The sequence below is a fragment of the Aspergillus pseudotamarii genome (assembly GCF_009193445.1).
Source record: "Aspergillus pseudotamarii strain CBS 117625 unplaced genomic scaffold BDV38scaffold_30, whole genome shotgun sequence".
Lineage (NCBI taxonomy): Eukaryota > Fungi > Ascomycota > Eurotiomycetes > Eurotiales > Aspergillaceae > Aspergillus > Aspergillus pseudotamarii.
Window position 1 is genome coordinate 179,679 of NW_022475044.1, and position 14,761 is coordinate 194,439.

Consider the following 14,761-nt stretch of genomic DNA (forward strand, 5'->3'; position numbering starts at 1 on the left):
ATGTATGTATGTCATTAATAGTGGTAAATTAGTCAAATCAAGGGTTTCCAAAGAATGTTTTCTTTTTTTCTCTCTTTAGTATTTCTAGTAAACCAACTGTCCTCCACAATCTTCTGTCTTTTGTTCCTACTTTTTCTCAAAAATCTTTTTAAATCTATTGTCATTTCCATTTCTCTTCCTCTTTTTTCTTCCCTTCTTTTTTCTTTCACCCCCCCCCCTGACTATTATTCGGATCGGCAAATCTAAACTGCGCTCAGTCTCATCTTAGACACGGTCCACTCAACGCACCCAGAGCCCCTCTTGGCAGGTACGGTGGAGCCCTCACTATCTCAACCGCGCGGACTACGTAACAGTTACCCCTCGGACACCGCCCGATAGAGAGAAAACACCGAGGTAGATTCTCGAATATTTGAATCATGCAAGCTGAGTAGTCGGAGTGGGTAGTAGTACTGTGTAGTGTGGTGGGCTAGCGTTCTTTGGAGCTGAGCTGGCTACTAGCTAAGTAGCTCGAAAGCTGTGGTGGGTTCGGTCCACCGCGACGGACTATGCGCCTAGTATTGATCATATGAACAATTGCTGCAAGGTACGCCCCGCTCTGGTATTGGGATCCACGTGAGAGAAGGAAACAGAAGGAAAGAAGCAGAAAGCAGAAAATCCCTCAGTGGGATGATTGTTGGCCTGTAATCTGAGGCACCAGTTCGCTTGGCCTGAAGTGGTCCGATGTTGTCCCAAAGTGGAAGTCACCTGCCGGAGTACCGCGACGTTTTGGTGAATTCAAGACACAGTGGACTCGTGATATGCTACTGCTTTGTCGTTACTGTTCACCTACAAAGACTACATCGGCCTCTTTACTCATCCGCTCTATGTGAAATGGTGCTGTCTGAGCCTATGCCCGTGCTCTCTTCAATGTCTGGTATACATACGGCACCCCACATAGCGACATCACCTTAGGTCCACCCCATACTGGGTATATGATTCTACGCGGTAGAATGATTAAGCATCTCGAAGTTACAATCCATAATATGGCATACCGGTCGTCTTATACTTGACTCGATATACGAAAAAAAATTCTCATGTTCTTTAACTCTTAGACTAAAGATGCTAACAGGTGGAAAGCAATTCTCCGCATACTATATCAAATTTCTCCGTCTCCTGGTCTGGGGAAATTTACGCCCAAATGCGGAGTGATCCAATCCCCAGAACCCCCAGATTCGCCCAATTAGTGACCTAGGTAGTTATACAAGCTCTTGGGCTATGGATAAGCCTTGTGACAGTCGGAGTTGGCTGCGTATGCTTGACCAACGGTATTGATCCGCGTTGACTTTACTACTGTGTCTCCCCGCAATTTTTCCCGGGGTAGAAGAACATGAGATAGATTTTCCGTTATGAGGTATAAAAGATTCACACTGCATTTCGGGAAGAGCGTGAGAGGGATTGCTTGTTCATACCAGCGGATTCCCACCATACAATTTGGTCACCATGCGTTCATCGGGACTATCACTCCTGTTGGGTGCCCTTTTGGCATCGGCAAGCCCGCTCAAAACTTCTAGATATGCCTGTCAAACGGCCCTCAGCTGTCCGGAAGGAACAATTCTTGTCTCCAAGACTGACCCCTCCGCCCATTTCACCACTGTGCAAGACGCCATTCTTTCCCTCCCGAATGATAACACCACCCAGACCATCCTCATCCTCCCAGGAACGTATAAGGAGCAAGTAAATGTTACTCGGTCCGGGCCTGTCACGCTCCTCGGACAGACTGATGACCCTAACAATGCTACCAAAAACAAGGTCACTCTTACCTGGGCCCAAGCCAACCATGACAATACCGGTCAGGCAGTGGATAATGTCTTCTCGAGCGTCCTGACCGTCGCGCCCACGCTGGAATCAAGCTATACAGGATCGGGCACGACAGGATATCCTGTGCCAGAGGATACACCTTTCGGCAACATCGATTTCCGGGCATACAATATTGATTTCACGAATACCTGGCGAGACTACTCCGATGGACCGGCGCATGCGATCAGCTTCAGTCGCGCCAATGGCGGGTTCTATCACTGCGGGTTCTATTCTTACCAGGACACTGTACGCTTTCCCTACTCTTGCAGTCGAGTGTGAACTGAACCTAACCAAAGAACTCAGGTTTACGTGGGTAAACTGGGCAACGCCTACTTCCACAAAAGTATCATCGCCGGCCAAACTGACTTTCTCTACGGTTTCGGCACTGCCTGGATCCAATCGTCTGAGATTCTTCTACGCAACTGCGGCGGTGGTATCACAGCTTGGAAAGGAACTAACACTACCTTCACCAACAACTACGGCGTGTACATCGTCGATTCTACCGTCAAGGCAGCCAATACATCCATAGCTCCCGATATCCGGGGTAAATGCGCTCTGGGCCGTCCATGGAATAGCCAGCACCGGTCTATATTCGCGCGCACCTCCGAAGACGCAAGTATCATTCCAGCTGGGTACATCGACTGGATTGTCGATGGCGAGGGTCGCTTGAACAAGGATACCGTCATGGCTGAGTACAAGGTTTTCGGACCGGGCTTCAACGCCACAGGCCGAAGAGACGGAAACGTCACAATAGTAATGGACGACAAGGAGTACGCGAGATACAGCTCCCCAGCAAGAGTCTTCCAGTATCCAGACGGGAAATCCGGGAACATCGGCTGGATCGACTGGAATGTGGACAAGAACTGATTGAATTACTATTATCATGCTCCAAATACACACCCCTTCTCTCAATCATATCATACATCTCCCTTCTTCCCCAACCGAACAAGTAAAAGGAAAAGAAATAAAAGAGACATGAAATACACATGATAAAACCCCCTACCACTAATCTAACCCCCCAACCCTAGCCAAATACGCCGCCCCCGTATCCGCCCAAACCTCATACCCCACAACCTTCACCTCCCCCCCTTCCTCCAAAAGCCCAATCCGATACGCAAACGTCTCATCCCAAGCCTGCCCCGTCTCATTCCACCGAAACCTCGCCTCCCCCCTCAGCGAAACCGCCATCGCCCTCTCATCCACAACCCATTTCTCCTCCGGCTCGAAATCCATCTTCTCGATCGTAAGCAGCTCAGACAAAAGTCCGAAGTAGTGTCGTAGTCCTTCCTGACCGGTGAATGGGCGCCCGAGGAAGGGGGCGAGTTGCGGGAGACCGTGTTCCAGGGCTGTGGGTGGAGTGTTTTGGGTGAAGTTTGAGAGGAGCGTTGGGAGGGGAGCGCTGGTGGAGAAGTTTTGGCATAATGTGCGCGTGCGCGTGAGGAGGGAGGTTCGTTTGGACATCTTTGGTTTTTCTTTTTTTTCTTTTCTTTCCTTTCTTTTCTGTTTTTGTTGTTTTGAGCGTTAAGGTTCTTCTTGTGTGGATTGGAGATATGGTTTAGTGAATGGTGGTGTTGTAGTTGTTATTTGAGGTTGTATGAGGGGGGTGTTTTCACGATGACGTCGATGGTATGGTATGGTTTGATATCATTATCATCTTATGTTGTTGTCCTGATTGATTAATTGATTGATTGGGAGCAGTCAACGCACTTCGTTAATCATCTATCTACCGGCACTAAATAGTCAAAATGTAATGGTAATGATAAAAAAAAAAAAAAAAAAACTCGCGGGGCTCAACCTGCTTGCCCCCCGAGAATGACGACCTCTTTTAAGCAACCAAACTCCACGCCGTAGCGTAATTGGACAGACTCGATAAAACAACTATAGAAAGTAAAGATGAGGTGGAGTAAGAAGGTGAAATGGAACAATAAATCGGAGGAAGATAGAGAAGTAGAACATTGAGGAGTGAGGAAGAAAGAAGTTACTGCTTCCAGGACTTTCCGCAGTTCAGACAAGTACAGAACAAAGTCATCGGTTCGTCTGCACTGCGCGTCTGGGCCTCGGTGTATGTGACTTTGCGTTGTCCGCATTTACCGCACTGCAGACTGGTACTGATACTGCGCTCTGCTTGGGCAACCATTGCCTTGTCCATATTCTCCTTCTGGATCTTTGCGTCCTTCTCGCGCTGTTCGTCGGAGCGCAGCTCGTCGTGTGACATGCGCACGAACTGCTCGGGGGTCACATCGCTGCTGAGGACACGGATGCGGAGAGTTGGATTCGACTTGTTCTTGAGGTTTTGAAATAAACTGCGGATCTTGGTACGGTACTGCTCTTTGGTCTCAGGGCCCAAGGACTTGTATGCTGCGGCCTCCACGGCTGACGCCTTGGACAGAACGTTACGCGGAGATTCCGTCGAGTTCAGACACAGTCCATCATACATCAGCCCAATGCAACTGTCACGAATCTTACTTCCCGTCTGATTGACATCCACACCATCTGCCTTCCATGTACGTTTATCCGGGGCAACCGACAACTTGGATGCTTTGTCTGTAGGCGTCGTACCGGCAGGTGAAGCGGTTCCGTTCTGAGCCGGGCGCGGCGAATTGCTTGAACGCTGGCTGGGCGCGGGCGATCCACTCGCCTTCTGCTTGTTGACTTCATTCCGCCACCTGGACACGATTTCACTGGATAGGCGGGAGACCTCGGGCGACTTGTGCTGTTTGAATTTGTTGACGATGATCCCCACACGGGTGGATCGCAGCAGATCCTCTGTCGCCTTCACACCTTGTTGGAGCTCTTTAAGCAAGGATACAATGTTGGCTGCTGGTTCATTCTGAGTGGCGGCCTTCGTCAAGGCCTTCGCCTTGAGTTCAATTTCCTTCGCTTCCAAGGGCATGTTGTCAATGTGATCTAAACGAGAGGCAGGAGACTTCGAAGTACCTATCAGGTGAAACACTATGATTAGCGCAAAACAGAGAAAATTCCGATATAAAATGACTAGTCAAGTCAGGATAAGACGATGAATCTTATGAGCGCTAGATTTTAGATGAAGGCGACCGCTCATGGGATCGCCAATAGAGAATACGAAGCTTCCCGAGCTACCCATCTCTCAAGAAAAAAGGCTGACGTCGCCAGGCACTGGAGTATGGCGGGACAACCCATGCGCACGTGCCTCTTCAGGAACCTCCGTTAATGCAAAATCATGAATGGTCTCCATTTTATGCGCGAGTAATATGCTGTACCAGGCGCCCGGATAGCTTTGGCAGTAACCGACGGCAGATGATGGTGAATGGGAAGCAAGGAAGAGGGGATTTTAGCACTCACTCTTCACAAAGTTCACCGTAACGCTCAAGAGCCGGCGCAAATGATCGCAGGTGTGGTTTGGGACGAGCGAATGCTGAAACGCTCCTCACACACGGGGTCGAACGAGAGGGGGGATTGAGGAGATGGTATCCAGGATGGAGTGGTGGAGGAAGAAGAGGTGAAAGTCGGAAGTAATTTATAAAGGCAGCGATTCCGCGCGATTCCCAATACTCCACGCCAAGCCTAAATTGCCTGTTTCGGAATGGTCTCCTATCGGCCTCTGTCACTCAACAAGGGCAAAAGACGGTAAGACATGGCAGAATCTGTGTCTTCCCCCCGAGTTGTTTCTCCGGTTCCGATTTCTGTCTACAAACTATGTAGTTATAGTTATAGTTATACAAGTACTCTCAAAGAAGCGCGGTGCCTATTATCCCTAACTTCATCTTCCAGTGATTATCCGGCATAAACTTTATTGGCTATGTCAATTGGTCGGAGTCAAGACTATGACTCAGGCTAAGAGTCTATGCTACAACCCAAGGCTCTCTGGAATTACTACTGCTGGCAATCTAGTGGACTGGCGCCTGTAATATTTGGGCCAGTTGGGGCTTAAGTATGATATGGTTAAGCGGGATAACATTATGGCATGGCATCACTGTGATGCGTTGATACCTACCACCGGGCAAGAACAGACTGAGATCATGTTCACATAATGCAGCATCTGACCACAAATAGAAAGAGCAGTGGTTGCTCTCTCCTCTATGTTTCTGTTCCTCACACTCTTACTCGTATATCGTGTACGGCTCTCATCAGCCTACATATCATTCTTGGGTGCTACAAGCTTTCCATCCTCTATTTGTACTTGACTAACCAACCCCCTAACTCTCTATAACCTCAATAACGCAATGAAGGCTAACAGCTTTCTCATTGCTCTCCTCCCAGCCGCCCTGGCCCTCCCCCTCGCCACGCCAAATGGTGACGCTCCAAGCCTCTCAGGAAGCCAGGGCCTTCAGTCTATTACTGACGAACTTCTTTTTGGCATCGAGCTGCCTGATTTCACTGCTCGCAGAGAGGCAAACGACCCTCCTCAGTTAGACTGGTACTCTGATGGTTGCACAAAGGCTCCAAGCAACCCTTTAGGATTCCCTTTTCAGCGGGCATGCGAGCGCCATGACTTCGGTTATCAGAATTACCGAATTCAAGGGCGCTTCACCAAGGCCGCAAAAGCGCAGATAGATCTTAGATTCAAGGAAGAGTACGATTTCCCTTTCGTTCCTTCCCTATCTCCTAGAGCCTGCTTCTCTTGATTATCCTGGTATTGGTTATGGCGGGTTTGGATGACTGATGTATGATTTACTTTTTAGTCTTTACCATCAATGTGAACTAGTCCGCGCTGTCAGAATTTGCAAGAAACTGGCCAGGTTGTACTACCGTGCTTCAGGACGGCATGGTGGCAAAGATGCAACGAAGAGAATGGAATGGGATGACCTTCTTTAGGGATATATGCAGAAGACGCCCAGCAAGGGGAGAATCACCACCTTTGGTGTGAGTTGAAGAAACATGATCCACAGGAGGGCTTAAGTGGCAACGGACCACCAGGCCTAACCTAGATAATATCAAACACACGCCCTGAACAATGACAGATAAACTTGGAGAGCTATACACGCTGACGAATAAGAAGTACTACTGTCTAGGGTTGTATCTATCACAAGCTAGCTTAGCCATCTCAGGATCTATGTCCAGATCGACCCTAAGATGATTTACTTATTCCTTCCTACATAACACCTCTTGCGTGTGGATTTCGTTCTCATTTTTGATTCATTATATACATCACTGGGGCAAAATTTAAGTCGTATGGTTGGAACAGGCCAATAGTTGTCTAATCTAAAGTCCCTGAAAAATACCAAGATGCGAGTGTGACAAGGGGGCATGAAGCATAAAACAAAGGACGTCAGCCGTATCCAAGCGCGGGTGCAACTCACGGCGGGCGGTGTTAGGACAACTTCAACTGGCACGTTGACTCGGTCTTTTCCGGAGCTCATTGTTGTGAACTCTTTTGACCGTAACCAACGGACGCATGCCAGCCGGTCCTAGACACATCATTAGACATGACCGCAGCTCCTGCGCGCAAGTAGGTACCGCCCGCTGCATCGGGTATATGGGAAATGACGGGAGTAGGCGAATGATCGGTCAAGCCAGGGCGTGTTTACAGACCAGTCTTTCCCAGAGCCTCGGCAAGTTCATCAACGTCCTTGTCCTGCTTCTGAGCAACCTTGGCCTCCTCAGCCTTAACATTGTCTTTCACAAACTTCTCGGCCTTTTCCTCTTCCTCCTCTTCCTCTTCCTCCTCTTCTTCTTCGTCGCTTTCCTCTTCGAGCTCATCCAGCTCGTCCACACCCCACATCTCCTCCGGGTCGTCATCCTTGCCGTGTTCTTCCTTACGAGCCTCCAGGATCTCGCGCAACTCATTGACGTTGTCGTCGTCCTCCATAAACTTGTTTCCGTTTAGCTCAATTCGGCGCAACGAAGGCAGTGCGGTCTTGGTCGCGTGCAAGAACTGTTTAACACCCTCGGCCGTGATATCATTATATTGCAGACGAAGTGTTTCCAACTTCTCGTTCTTGGCACCGGCCAAAGCCTGCGCAACCTTCACACCACCACGAGCGGAGAGCAAACAGTCACCGACACCGAGCTCGCGCAGGGAAGTCCAGCCTGGAAGCACCTCAGAGAGAGCTGTGGAGCCCAAAATGGTGAAGGTGTTATCCTGCAAGTCAAGGACTTCGAGGCTGCTGGCGTGGCGGAGACCCTCTCTCAACAGCTGGGAGATACCCTCCTGACGAATGCCGTTCTGTGTCATCTTCACTGAGCGCATTCCTACAGCGTGCACCTCATATGCACGTGCCCACGCCGCCATACTTCCATTCTCCAGTCTGTTCCGGCCGCAGACAATGCTCTCCAGCCGAGGGACCTCTTTTCCTTCCTTGCGGGCCTCCTCCTTACGCTTTGCAAGCTCCACCAGTGCCCCGGCAATCTCCACACCTGCGTCAGGGCCCATACCATTATTATTCAAGATAAGATGGCGCAAAGGAGCGTGGGCAGAGAGGAAGTCGACGAGGGGCTTCGAGGTCCGCTTGCCGAAGGCATTGTCGGAAAGGTTGACGGTATGAAGAGTCGGGATCTCAAGGAGCGCATTCAAAAGGTGAGTCAGGGCGTCGGGGATCTCTTCAATCAGACGCGATGTGAAAATGTCGGCAAGTTCAGCGACTTCGAGGTTCTTCTGGGTGGAAAAGGCGGTACCCAAGCGCTCACAGGCTTTCACGCCAAAAGTATTGCCACCAAGGCGGATTTCAGTGTAGTCGGTGCTCTCAATCAGAGGCTTAATATGGGCTTCGACATCCACATCGGTGTCCAGCTTGAGGCCTTTGCCTTCAAGAGAAAAGACCTTAGGAGGGGCCATGGCGGGGTAATTTCAGGGGTGGAATTGGTATCCAAATAAGGCAATGTGAGAAGACAACACAAAAATGATGATCTGTATATTGTCTAAGACGACTATATCTAGCGAAAACCCAGTGAGCGTTTATAAAGAGTGTGGAAAAGCAAAACAAGTGCGAAGGAAAGAAGAATAAAAACTTCAAGCCAGTCAAGCGGGATGATTTGCACCTGCAATGAGAGAACCCAAAATCTCACGCTAAACCCAATCTGATCAATACCAAAATTACTACAAAACTTGCGATCGCCGCTCCAGGAATCCACAGCAACCAGTGCCGCCATTTGGCGCATCGCATCATTGCATTAATCAGCATCGTTTTCTTGAATCCAGGTTGATTCATCCACGGAGTACAATCTTTCGCAATCTCGCGTCTTAACCTACCATCTAGTTTTAACCCCCCCCTCTTCAGTCAATCTCTCCCATCAACCACTCAAAACGACCTTTCCATCATGTCGTGGCTCGTCGGTTCCAGCAGTAAGTCAACTTCTCCAGACCTCCGGTTTCTCCGCAAGTCCACTCATTAACATACAAATCCCCCAGGTTCTACTGAGAAAACCCCCGAACCTACCCCGGCGCCTGCCGAGAAGCCAAAAGTACGATTACCCTAGCGTTTTTCGACACATCCCCAAACCCGATGCTAATCAATTATTTCTACAGCCCTGCTGCGTCTGCAAAACCGAAAAGACCGCCCGTGATGACTGCATGCTCTTCTCGAAATCCGACGAGCCCCAGCAAGAATGCAAGTCCATGATTGAACAGTACAAGGCCTGTATGGCTGGATACGGATTCAAGGTCTAGGCTATTCGCTGCCAGGAACGGGATCAAGTGCACGCAGCTTGGTTTTCACTGCATGGTGTTTTGGGATTCGGGTTTACGCATAGACTGTATATTAGATGTGTATTGCTGTAATGGTTGATGGGAACTCTCCTTTCATGTGAGATAAGTTAGAATGTAAAATATGACTCTTGATCAAACCTGTGAGGGGATTGACATGGAGATAGTGTTCTGTATCAAGGCTTCGTTTTGATCTGCCCCGGCCTTTGAGTGAAGATAGGATATGGTTAGTGTAGGTTGCGCAATAAGTGTTATATACAAATCACGAGCTGTGCATGGCGCCCTTGAAAAGGAAATGGGTATCTCTCAAATTAACCTCCTGATGTGGTTTGAATGTAGGAACAAACGCTTGTGTGTATTATTGGTTCTTTTTCTGCGTATCCTTTTCCACCTTGCGCTCAATCATCCAGCACTGTAAAACCAACTTCCGCAGGCACCACAGATACGCAAGTCCAAATCCGCCAGCACCGATAAGCACATTCAGCACGACCCAGAGATCAGGTTTTCCAGGCGGAGGGGGAACAAAGGCTTCTAGCACATGCCACGCGACCATGGCAAAGTAGAAGCACAAATGAACAAGTTTGGTGATAATGTGATGTTCGGGGAGCGGCGAGGAGTCATCTGAAGAGCTTCGGCTACGGTAAACTTCCAGAGAGGCGGGAGGAAGGCCAAGTAGATAGGCCCAGAGTAATGTCATGACGAAATAGGGAACTCGGAGGTCGTCGCGCTGCAGAAGAGGGAACATCGTCCAAGAGCCAAGCATGTTGGCCCACCCCACCCATGCGCGGGTTTCTTTGCTTAAACCTCCATCGCCAGAGAGCATGAGCGTCATGGGCAACAATGGTAGTAGAACACTCTTCTCGTGGACCTGGAAAGAGAATAAGAAGAATCCCCAGGCTACGGTGGACAAGGCCGGAAGAAGAAAAGAGGCACGTGGGTGACGGAAAATTATGGCGCAGGGGATAAAGATTGATGCTAATGTGGCACCCAATGACACCCGTTGGAGTAGAGTCCCCTCGAATCGATGGAGTTTGTAAAACGTGTGAATGGCGCACCAGGCATTTGCAACCTTGTCTTCGAACAGGCCACGAGCAAAAGGAAAGATTCGGTGGATGAGCTGCGCCAGCTGAAGCAAGGGTGCGTAAAGTATCGAGCTCTTGTCTAGCTCGATAGGCAGCGCCTGTAGTAGGGGAGGCAGCGGAATAGAGGACAACTCATTCTGAGCATCAGCACTGAGTGCACTCACCACAAGTGGGGCAATAAGGACGGCAAACGCGACAATTGTGACCAGGGAAATGCAAAGAAGGCGGATGAGCTGAATCCGAGGGAAAAGGCAGATTCCTAAAAGGAAAGCGAACATGACGGGAGCGTAATACAGAGCCATTTGCTTGAACCCCAAGGCACCCACGAAGAAGATACATGCCCAGAGCATGCGCCCTGCCAGAATCGCATCCAGACTTGCAGCTACAAACCCCAGCATCACCGTGTTGTACTGAAAATGGCCGTGATCAATCAATATAGTCGACGGCTGCAGAAGGATAGCAACCAGGGCGACAGAGGCGGACCATACTGGGACTCCATGCATTTGCGTGTATCGGCGCAGAAAGTTGACAACTGCAGGGATGAAAATAAGATACTCGGATACTACCACCGTAGCACGCATGTATACTTTCAGCTGAGGATCCTCGAAGCCACGGGACTCATCCAGAGCAAACCATGAGGGATCAAAGAGAGTACCACTGCCATCATCAGCATCAATACAGCTATATCTCGCGGCATCAAGCGTTCACGAACATTTTTCCCAACAGCCAGCTATGATATGCAGTCAATGGCGGATAGTCAAGCCCCCAGTACTGAAGATCGTATGTGTACCATTTTGACATGGGTAGATTAATTGTTATCTCCATCCAGTGTCTCTGCGCCTCGAAATCTCCATGCATCGGGGGCACTTGGAAGCCTACATGGGTTAGAGACAAGTCTCATTCACCGGGGGATCGTTCAGCTTACCAGAGTATCCCCACAAACTAACAGCCCAGCGAAATAGGCCTACAGCCATCAAAATCAGAGGTAGAATGAGCCATTGAGATACACCTGCCCGAGCGGCCCATAGGAAGGAAGCCAAAGGGAATGCAGGAGTATGTTTGCCGTTTCCATCGTCCACAATGAGGGCGTTGTTTGACCCGGTGGACGACAAGGGGAACTTTCTCTTCTTCCGTGGGCGGTAGGAAGAAGGGGGAAAAGTCATATTGTCGAGACGAGATGTGATTAAGGGCGACCCATTGACTGCGTATCTGTCATGCGAAACTAAGCCGTGGAATAGATGAGCCCAGGGCCAAGGTCTGGTGAATTAGGTAGAGAAGAACGAGTCGGGGGCAGAATAGATGGATGCGGCCAACTCAATGCAATTGTTGGTTCTGGAGAATGACATACAGTGGGTAAATCTTCACCAATCAAATATCTACTCTGCCTCCACTCAAAGCACCCGGGCCAAGCCTAAAGGGGAAGGCGGTCAATATTCCAAGTTAGACCTCCGACCTGGGAAATGGGTTTTTTATTTGTGTATACAGATGTCTTTATCTTGACCAAAAAAACCCAGTTTGATCTCAAATTCTCTATTGTAAGTATTTTGATATATAGCTGTCGACTTAGATCTCTAAGGGATATAGAATTGCCGTTGTTAACACAATGGGAGGATGATCCTGACAATACAAATGGTACACGGTTGAACCACCTGAGAAAATGCTCAAACAATTCTGCCGGGTGATTGATTGGCCGCTTACAGGTACGGAGCACCTCCTTGGTCTGTCCCTGGGTCCGGTAGGCGGTGTGCAAGAATTTCTGCCAGCCCCGTTTTTTTTTTTTTTCCTTCTCTGTTTTCCGCCCGGGTCCACATCTTATCAGAGCTCCAGCTTTTGAAATTTTCTTTTCCTCTTCCTCTTTCTATCTTCACTTATTATTTATCCTTGCCTTTTCTATTTCAATATCTTTTCACTTAGTAGTATTCCTACCGAGTGAATCATACCAATCTCCCCCCCGTATTCACTTTCAACAGACATCCTGTGGGCTTAATACAGAGGGCTGTGGGCTGTGGCATATTGCAATATCTCTTGTGGGATCTGTGGGTTACTCTCGTGGGTTTCATTATACAGTTGCGTATTTCCTGTCCGTCTCTTGTGGGCTTGAACACTGTCGTTGTGGGTTATTTGTGGGTATCTGAGAAATCTCTTCTCTAAAATCGGGTGATTGAGGGATTGTACGATTTGCCGCACATTCGTGGGATCTATCATTAGACAATCTTCGCTTTGATTTATACTTTAAGTCTATCATATTTTGGTTTGTATTAACTTCTCGCCGCATGTCTATTTTATCCTCTGAGCTAACTGTCGGTGTCGCCAGATTCAAAATGTCCAAGACTAAGTCCGTTACCAAGAAGGGTGCTGAGAAGCCCGTTGACAAGGCCTTGAGCAAGGTCAAGGATTCTGGTGTCTCCAAGGCTTCCCAGTCTCCTAAGGCCAAGAGCAAGCAGATTGCTCGCGAGGTCGCCTCCAAGGGCGAGAAGTCTAAGCGCAAGAAGAAGGAGCCTACTCCCAGCAGCAGCTCTGAGTCTGACAGCGATGAGGAGATGGAGTCTTCCAGCTCCAGCAGCGAGAGTGAAAGTGAGGATGAGAAGCCTGCCAAGAAGGAGGTGAAGAAGGCCGCTGAATCCTCTTCCGAAGCTTCCTCTGAATCGGAGTCCGACTCTGACAGCGACGAAGAGATGGAGGACGCTTCCAGCAGTGAGAGCGAGGAGGAGAAGCCCGCCAAGAAGCAGAAGGAGGAGCCTAAGAAGGAGTCCAAGAAGGTCAAGGAGTCCAAGAAGGCCAAGGAGTCTTCAGAGTCTTCTGACTCGTCTGAGTCTGAGTCTGAATCCGAGTCAGAGGATGAGAAGCCTGCTAAGAAGGAGGTAAAGAAGGCTGCCGAGTCCTCCGACTCCTCTGAGTCGGACTCTTCTGATGAGGAAGAGGCTCCCAAGAAGGCTGCTAAGGCGGCCAGTGACAGTGACTCGTCCGAGTCCGAGTCTGACAGCGAGGAGGCTCCCGAGAAGGCTAAGAAGGTATGTAGTATTGTCATATTCTATCTCATTCCAGATGCTAATGGTTCTAGGAGTCTTCCGATTCCAGTGACTCTGACTCCGACTCCGACTCTTCCGAGTCTGAGTCTGAAGACAGCGAAGAGTCTGCCAAGGACTCCAAGAAGCGCAAGGCTGAGGAGGATGTCTCTACCACTCCCAAGAAGACCAAGACTGAAGAGCCTGCTGCCGGTGCATCCGCCAATCTCTTCGTTGGAAATCTCTCCTGGAACGTGGATGAGGCCTGGCTTCAGAGTGAGTTCGAGGAATTTGGTGAGCTCTCTGGTGTTCGTATCATGACTGAGCGCGACACTGGCCGCTCTCGCGGGTGAGTAATTTTCTATCGAGTCCTTCACGATGATGTACTAACACTGTCAGATTCGGTTATGTCGAATACACCAATGCTGTCGATGCCGCTAAGGCTTTTGAGGCTAAGAAGGACACCGAAATCGACGGTCGCAAGATCAACCTTGACTACGCTACCGGACGTCCCGCCAACAGGGATCAGGGTGGCTTCCAGGACCGGGCTCAGGCTCGTGCCCGTTCTTTCGGTGATCAGGCCAGCCCTGAGAGCGACACTCTCTTCGTCGGCAACATCCCATTCAGTGCTAACGAGGACTCTCTCCACGAGGTCTTCGGTCAGAAGGGTAGCGTCATGGGCATCCGCCTGCCGACCGACCCCGAGTCGGGCCGTCCCAAGGGCTTCGGATACGTCCAGTTTTCGTCGGTTGAGGAAGCTCGCGCAGCCTTCAACGAGCTGAACGGTGCCGAGATCGATGGCCGCCCGGTCCGCCTGGACTTCAGCACCCCCCGTGCCAACAACGGCGGCGGCGGCGGCGGCGGTGGCCGTGGTCGTGGCGGCTTTGGTGGACGTGGCGGTGGTGGTCCCCGTGGTGGTGGTCGCGGTGGCCGCGGCGGCTTTGGTGGACGTGGTGGTGGTCCCCCCAACAAGGCCCGTGGCGGTATCCCCGAGTACAAGGGTACTAAGGTCACCTTCTAATTCCACACGATACCTTGACGAACCGTTGTTTTCTTTAATCTCCGTTGAACAGGATTCAGGATCGTTTGTATGATTACGTACGGATTGTTGCTACTGACTGGCTTTGAGCACTCGAAAAGTTTACTTGTGGTTTTGCATGATTATTGTAATTGGATAGAATGAAATAATGGATGATCGTTATTGATTCAATAGGAAT

The 14,761-nt window shown here is 49.8% G+C and overlaps 9 protein-coding genes across 9 annotated transcripts; 5 read left to right on the plus strand and 4 right to left on the minus strand.

Annotated features, from left to right (window-relative positions):
- Positions 1-1,215: 1,215 nt before the first annotated feature.
- Positions 1,216-2,772, plus strand: BDV38DRAFT_99057 (putative pectin methylesterase). Its single transcript, XM_032064239.1, has 2 exons — positions 1,216-2,082; positions 2,140-2,772. The coding sequence occupies exons 1-2, from the start codon at positions 1,480-1,482 to the stop codon at positions 2,701-2,703; spliced, it is 1,167 nt and encodes a 388-aa protein (XP_031913083.1). The 5' UTR covers positions 1,216-1,479; the 3' UTR covers positions 2,704-2,772.
- A 69-nt stretch (positions 2,773-2,841) lies between these two features.
- BDV38DRAFT_283411 (uncharacterized protein) lies at positions 2,842-3,297 on the minus strand (the record flags this gene model as incomplete). The annotated part of the gene is made up of 1 exon (XM_032060034.1): positions 2,842-3,297. One exon carries the CDS (start codon positions 3,295-3,297, stop codon positions 2,842-2,844), a length of 456 nt encoding a protein of 151 aa, XP_031913084.1.
- Positions 3,298-3,579: 282 nt separating this feature from the next.
- On the minus strand, positions 3,580-5,337 carry BDV38DRAFT_247877 (transcription elongation factor DST1). The gene is made up of 2 exons (XM_032054702.1): positions 5,158-5,337; positions 3,580-4,773 (listed from the first exon to the last, which is right to left on the minus strand). The coding sequence occupies exon 2, from the start codon at positions 4,727-4,729 to the stop codon at positions 3,815-3,817; it is 915 nt and encodes a 304-aa protein (XP_031913085.1). The 5' UTR covers positions 4,730-4,773; positions 5,158-5,337; the 3' UTR covers positions 3,580-3,814.
- Positions 5,338-5,542: 205 nt separating this feature from the next.
- Positions 5,543-6,551, plus strand: BDV38DRAFT_247879 (uncharacterized protein). The gene is made up of 2 exons (XM_032054703.1): positions 5,543-6,388; positions 6,498-6,551. Exon 1 carries the CDS (start codon positions 5,846-5,848, stop codon positions 6,023-6,025), a length of 180 nt encoding a protein of 59 aa, XP_031913086.1. The 5' UTR covers positions 5,543-5,845; the 3' UTR covers positions 6,026-6,388; positions 6,498-6,551.
- BDV38DRAFT_283413 (phospholipase) lies at positions 6,039-6,440 on the plus strand (the record flags this gene model as incomplete). Its single annotated transcript, XM_032060035.1, has 1 exon — positions 6,039-6,440. One exon carries the CDS (start codon positions 6,039-6,041, stop codon positions 6,438-6,440), a length of 402 nt encoding a protein of 133 aa, XP_031913087.1.
- Positions 6,552-7,339: 788 nt separating the features above from the next.
- On the minus strand, positions 7,340-8,590 carry BDV38DRAFT_283414 (GTPase-activating protein RNA1; the record flags this gene model as incomplete). The annotated part of the gene is made up of 1 exon (XM_032060036.1): positions 7,340-8,590. The coding sequence occupies one exon, from the start codon at positions 8,588-8,590 to the stop codon at positions 7,340-7,342; it is 1,251 nt and encodes a 416-aa protein (XP_031913088.1).
- A 482-nt stretch (positions 8,591-9,072) lies between these two features.
- BDV38DRAFT_283415 (copper metallochaperone COX17) lies at positions 9,073-9,421 on the plus strand (the record flags this gene model as incomplete). The annotated part of the gene is made up of 3 exons (XM_032060037.1): positions 9,073-9,097; positions 9,164-9,216; positions 9,281-9,421. 3 exons carry the CDS (start codon positions 9,073-9,075, stop codon positions 9,419-9,421), a joined length of 219 nt encoding a protein of 72 aa, XP_031913089.1.
- A 394-nt stretch (positions 9,422-9,815) lies between these two features.
- On the minus strand, positions 9,816-11,702 carry BDV38DRAFT_283416 (dolichyl-P-Glc:Man(9)GlcNAc(2)-PP-dolichol alpha-1,3-glucosyltransferase ALG6; the record flags this gene model as incomplete). The annotated part of the gene is made up of 3 exons (XM_032060038.1): positions 9,816-11,196; positions 11,252-11,414; positions 11,465-11,702. The coding sequence occupies 3 exons, from the start codon at positions 11,700-11,702 to the stop codon at positions 9,816-9,818; spliced, it is 1,782 nt and encodes a 593-aa protein (XP_031913090.1).
- Positions 11,703-12,625: 923 nt separating this feature from the next.
- BDV38DRAFT_99345 (putative nucleolin protein Nsr1) lies at positions 12,626-14,685 on the plus strand. Its single transcript, XM_032064241.1, has 4 exons — positions 12,626-12,790; positions 12,854-13,550; positions 13,601-13,893; positions 13,944-14,685. Exons 2-4 carry the CDS (start codon positions 12,861-12,863, stop codon positions 14,563-14,565), a joined length of 1,605 nt encoding a protein of 534 aa, XP_031913091.1. The 5' UTR covers positions 12,626-12,790; positions 12,854-12,860; the 3' UTR covers positions 14,566-14,685.
- The last annotated feature ends 76 nt before the right edge of the window (positions 14,686-14,761 follow it).